This window comes from Trachymyrmex septentrionalis, unplaced genomic scaffold (assembly GCF_001594115.1).
Source record: "Trachymyrmex septentrionalis isolate Tsep2-gDNA-1 unplaced genomic scaffold, Tsep1.0 scaffold20, whole genome shotgun sequence".
Taxonomy (NCBI): Eukaryota; Metazoa; Arthropoda; class Insecta; order Hymenoptera; family Formicidae; genus Trachymyrmex; species Trachymyrmex septentrionalis.
The window spans coordinates 6,941,089-6,947,195 of record NW_017305180.1 but is presented as its reverse complement, the minus strand read 5'-3'; the positions used below and the strand labels follow the sequence as shown (position 1 = coordinate 6,947,195).

Here is a 6,107-nt window from a genome sequence, read left to right as displayed (position 1 = left end):
CAATTCGGAAAAAAACTTCTGCGAGGCGAATGTGCACCAATGAATCTCACCGCTGGGAAAAGTCATAATTTTGAAAAGCGAAAAGTTCTAGAATTTTGATCTAATCGCGATATTTTTCAGCAAGCGCCTTTCAAAACTTGTTACAGGTTACATCACTGATGTAAAATTAGAATTTTCTGCAGGTTAACGTGTTTCTCCATCATACAACAATCGTCTCTCTCTCTCTCTCTCTCTCTCTCTCTCTCTCTCTCTCTCTTCCTCACTCATTCGAGACAAGAAAAAGGAAGGACAGGAGGCAGTCGAGAAGACAGGGAGACTAAGCCAGCATCTCGCCATTTGGATTTATTTCTGGATGTCCCGAGGACGACGTCACGAACCGACCAGAATAGCGTGCATCTACGTCACGCCTGGGTAACCCCTGCGGCAAATTTCGGAGACAGACGACAAGGTAGCCCGACGAGACGGGCAACACACGAAAGCGTCAGCTGTTCAACCTGTCTCTCGTGGACTTGCGACGAGCAGCGCGTGAACTGTAAGCATCATCTGACCCGGTACATATTGATGCCAAACTGGTCGCTTTAGAATTTAGATTCTATCTAAAATCGCGTGACTAACGAATCTCACCCTTCCACGATAAATCGCGTTAAACAAAAATGGATAATAATACCGTTCGATTATGCAAATTCGAAAACATCTACGATAATAAACGGGACGCGATAAATACGGTTCACCGCTCTTAATTAACGTTCTGCCACGTTTGGCCAGTCCATATTCAAACCGCAAATTGACTTGACGCTGTGTATGAAGATTATTTCTCAAGCTCATTCGTATTCCGTTAACCAGACGTACCGGGTGGCGGTTGGCGTCGTCTCGTTATGTTACGAACGTAATACGAAGGAAACGGAAGAGACGCGCGTAGAACGAGAACGGGAAATGGGAAGACGATGAAGATGAGCAAGGAGATAAGAGAAAGCCATAGAGATGGCATGTCTAAGGTACTTTTCTAGGTGCGCGAGCGCAGCGTTATTCAATTAACGAAGGTTACGCTGCTCGTGGCTTCTACCTTCATTATCTAAACTTCGTCTGCATCTGGTTTTCCTGATTTCCATCCCGAGGATGGTAAGTCTTTTGAAATATCCGCGCAAGCAACTGAAATAAAATTTAAAAAACCACAAGTCACAGCTAATAAAATGCAGATTTTAATGGCAAGCAATAAACGATTAAAAAAACCTTCTAAGGCAATATAATTAATATATATATTCATAATTCCTTAAATTAGAAAAATGTTTACAAATTAACGAATAATAAATTCATTCTAGGCACCACGCGCGCGCGCTACATTAATGTACAATAAAATATAATATGTCTCAATATATCAGTAAAAAATACTTTTCAATGAAATTCTTTTATCGTTGTAAAAAAAATTGTTTTATAGTATAAGAGAAAATAAAGAATGTTAATAGTGTCAAATCGTTTTTATAAAAATTTAAACTTAAAATTTAAAGAGACTATTAACCAAAAAACTATAGAAATATGTCTACACGAAGAGAATTTTCTTTTAAAATTTACTCTGAATATATATATATAGTAGTTGTGGTACAATACAATATTTTAAAGATTTTTGCACCATGCACTTCAGTAAAATTAATCGAACTTATTTTATACTTTATTGTAGTTTTATTAATGAATGAGAGATTTACATTAAAATTCTTCGTTAATAAAATATAATATTGTCCCATGACATCATATTTTCAGGGTAGAAACTAAGAAAAAATTCTCTCCGTGTAGAAACGAGAATTCCGCTTAATTCTAAAACTACCCATTGTACGGAAATTTCTCGACCTTCAACGAAAACGTGCACTAGGCTAACCGGTCTGTAGTACTGCCAAATATTAATTTACGTAACACTGACTTAGATTCGTTCCGAGCAACGAATAAAATAATAGAAACTGAATTTCAAACGGTATTAATTAATAGAGAAATATTAACAGATTTTAGACATTGATTACACATTCCTATAAAAAAGCCGTTAATGAAAGGCTTTCCATTGTAAGTACCACGTCGAAGGTACGAAACAATAAACGTGCATTCCTACGGTTCTCCAATTAATCCGCTAATTCGACGTTCGGAATGGCACATCCCGTATCGTAACGAATTCCACCAAGCCTAACGTGACCTTGCATCTAAATCACGCAGATTGTATTCAAGCATAGAAATTGAGACAGAAGTCGCATAACGACGTCCGCCGCATGCTTGTACTGCAGCCGAATTCTATGTATTGTGGACCCTCGTAAATCTCCGTTGCGAAATGATCAACGAGTTCCACCACACGAGGCATACGACTATTTCATTATTACAGAAGAGACATTTCGACTTCGCTGTACGCGAAATTTTCCAGTTATTCAATCGATCGCGAGATCGTCTAACCGTCAAACCATCAGCACTGAATAGCGTTATGTAACAATGAGTTAAGCTGCAAAAATATTGAATTTAAAAATATTAAGTTAGGCCAAAGAATATTTTGCGTTATTGAATCAGCTGTGCGATTTACTTTTCCCTTTACTTTATTTAGAATTTCGTTCATTTCGCATAATATCGTTCAATTGCAATTGATTAATTAAATTTCCTTGCGTCTCTATTTGTATTACAGTCGAGAAGGAAATGAAATTATAAAATGAAACAAAATAATAAAATATACAATAATAAATGAAAATCGACTGATATGCGAACATGCGAATAACAGTATATACAATTTAGAATAATTTACCCTTCAAATTCCTCGCCATCTCCTGGCTCAGATTTCCCGACATTATTTTCCGCTGCATCATATACATGATGGCCCACACCACAGATATCACTGGCGTCCACATATCGCGCACTGCGTGATTTAATACGCACTTCTATATTCCGTCGAGTCAGTTCATGTTTTATCAAAATATTTTATGTTACATCATATTCAAAGTCAATATAAAATATCTTTTTAATTTCCCAAACCATTAGGTTATTAAAAAGTTTACAATTGTGTGAAAAAAATTACTCTAAAAGTTACTCAAGCCTGACAGAAATGAAGTCATCAACCGATCGTAACGAATAAACAGCTATATAGTATGAGCAGGTCGCTCTAAAAAGAATATCAGTACAAAATATTATCATATATTTATTCAGAAAATTACACTATTATACACACGTGTGCACAAGTGTTATCAAAATGAGTGTTGTTAGCCAATGAATAGCATATTCTTCAATAAATTCAACAAAAATTTATCAACTGTTTTGCGAATAAGATAAAATTAATTAAAAAAATATTTCCTTCTAAAATATGCAATTTCAAAAAAGATACCAATAAGATATTTGATTTTGTGTCCTTACAACAATCACTAAATTTGCACAATTAATCAGTTATAATTTTCATGGTATTCCGTGTCGCTGTGGCAAATCATCTCTCTCATTTTTCACCTCAATTTATAATTCAGGATTCCACGCAATATTACTACTTACTATATATATGTATATACATTCTTAAAATTAACAATAATCCTGGCGATCCGCCCAACCGACTTATATTTATTTGTCGTGCTTACAACACGTGGCGTTTAACGACACGTGATACGTGGAGATTAACACGAACTCCACCGCGCCGATTCTTCACGTCGCGGATGTTGAAGAAAACGAGTCGTTCTCTCCTCACACTCGCCGAGATGAATCTCTACAGGCAGATCAAAGAGTTTTCGCGACTGGAGTATTCGTGAAATGAAAAAAATCGCTTCGATGGTCGACCGGTTAGCGACAAGCATAGGCACGCTTCGAAATTCAACTGCTGCATCTTATCCTAAATTTAGCCTTGCCGGCTGCGTCCTACATTAGAAGAATATGCGCGCGCGCGCGCGCGCGTGTGTGTGTGTGTGTGTGTGTAGACTTATATGTATATGTGTGTTCGTATGTATATATGTGACTTTAATGACGTCCCGCGACGCTTAACCGATGTATGCGATGTGTGAAACGGAAATCGACGTCTGCACTAGGATTGTGTAACTTTACTAATACGTGCATGTAGATGAAGGAGATTCTATGGTCCTATATCATTATTAGAATTGATCCTATATCATTATTAGAAACGCTACCTATTCCATTAGGAAAGTTAAATTACAATCTCTTACATCTCTTTATTATTGTACACAACAATATTTCTCATCAAATATCAAATATGTATCATATATGTAATATTATTTGAATGCATCAATAATTCGAACTTTGTTAAAGCATTGCTCTAATCATTCTTACGTGAGATTATAAAAATTTCTCTTACTAATCTTTTTTTTTTTTTTATAAAAATACGTAATAAAACAGAGATAATATTAAAAAATGTAGTAAAATTAAGTTAAATATAATTTGCGTCAAATTTAGAATATCCCACATTTGTAATTTTATGTATATATGTTTATACGTACAAATTTTAATATTTTTACATATATATTCTTCAAATACTTTTTTATATTGGCGCATAAAATTATAAATAAAATTCTATTTTGAATTCTGTGATACAAGTAGCTCTTCCAAAATGGGCTTCTATTTTTTTCAGTTTTATAAATTTTTAATCTCTAAAACAGCTTATGAAAGTAAAACAAACGTTGATCTTATGTGAGATTTAACAACAATGTACAAGTGCATATAACGAATACAAATAAATGCGATCGATACGCGAATGTACACCACGTGGCGCAGCAACGCTCAGTGAACTACAGTCTCGAGACACAGACTATCGATACTAATTGGCAGCCACGACTAGCGTGTTCAGTGCCAAATGTATCGGAACCATTATAACCCGGTAATGGTAGTAGAGGCCAATAATAATTGGAGCGATATGCAACTGACCGAACGACGCAACATGGTAGAAAGGTTCGCCGTAACGAGTATGACAAAATCGATCATAACCGTTCCGATTGATCAAATTAACAATACAGTAGTGATGTATGACATAAATAATAACAAGCATAATTCACGAAGGGGAACAAAATAATTTAGCGCGTTTAGAATGTCACGCGGTCTGATTACAGGCGCATATTGTGATATATATGGGCAAATAATGGGACTAATAGCAATATGTAACGATATCGAAACACAATGGAGAATTATCTTTCCGTTGCGTGCTATGCTATGCTAATCGTTCGCCATCGAATACGAAAACGAGACGAGTTCGCGCGCACGCGTCAACTACATTATTCTCCCACGTGCACAATTAGATTCGCCGGAGCACATCACGAGTAATGCTTGCGACACGAATAATTCTATCGATTTTGCTGTACCATTCGCCTTGATGTTAATCGATACGAATCCTCTCCGCAAATGCACCGTCCATTAGTGATCAAATTCTCGTACAACGTTTCATCTATATATACGTTCGTCATTCAGAATTTCCCTCAAGGAAACGTTCAGCTCTCGATAAGCTTCAAATACATTACGGACCAGCTCAGAATAAGATACATCCACAGCGCGTATTTTGTGTGAGAAACAATAAAGACATTATTCTCTTAAATACGGTTTATATACGTATAAAAAAAAAATTAATAAATGTAATTTATTCAAAAAAATGTACTCTCGAATAAAAGATGTCAAGCTTAATTCCTCTATGCACCGTTTAATCATTTAACGATCGTACTTACGTTCTATTGATCTAACGTTGTTAATCCACTTCCGAAATGCACCAGAATACGCAATAGCGTCGACCCGCTTACTTGCAAAATCTCAGTAGAGAACCCGCATTTTCAATCATCAACTCCGATCTCTTTCTTCAGTCAATTTGCAGTTCGATCAAGAGAAGTCTAGCCAAAAGCTCTATCCGATAATGTCACGACATGAAAAACCCTTCCGCCCAACCAGTGGTGCCTTTTCAACTTCACATCTAGTTTGTCGACCTTACCAACGCGCTGACTTTGTGAGCACTTTTCTTTCGAAGCAGTCTACTGCTTTGTTAAAGCAAACAACAATACAATTCGTTATTACGTACGCGATACCCAAGTCATTTACTATTCGATCGCCGCTTGTTTACATTAAACTCATATATAAGTAATAAATTTAATTGATATATATCTTATTGCAAAATATATATA

At 36.0% G+C, this 6,107-nt stretch overlaps 1 protein-coding gene across 1 annotated transcript in view; it reads right to left on the bottom strand.

Annotated features, from left to right (window-relative positions):
• The window catches only part of LOC108747669, a 171,909-nt gene extending 168,988 nt beyond the window's left edge, over nucleotides 1-2,921 (bottom strand). Inside the window, exon 1 of the mRNA XM_018485281.1 lies at nucleotides 2,768-2,921. Coding sequence (XP_018340783.1) covers nucleotides 2,768-2,870 — 103 coding nt within the window. The 5' untranslated portion in view covers nucleotides 2,871-2,921. The remainder of the gene's footprint in view (nucleotides 1-2,767) is intronic.
• Nucleotides 2,922-6,107: the final 3,186 nt, after the last annotated feature.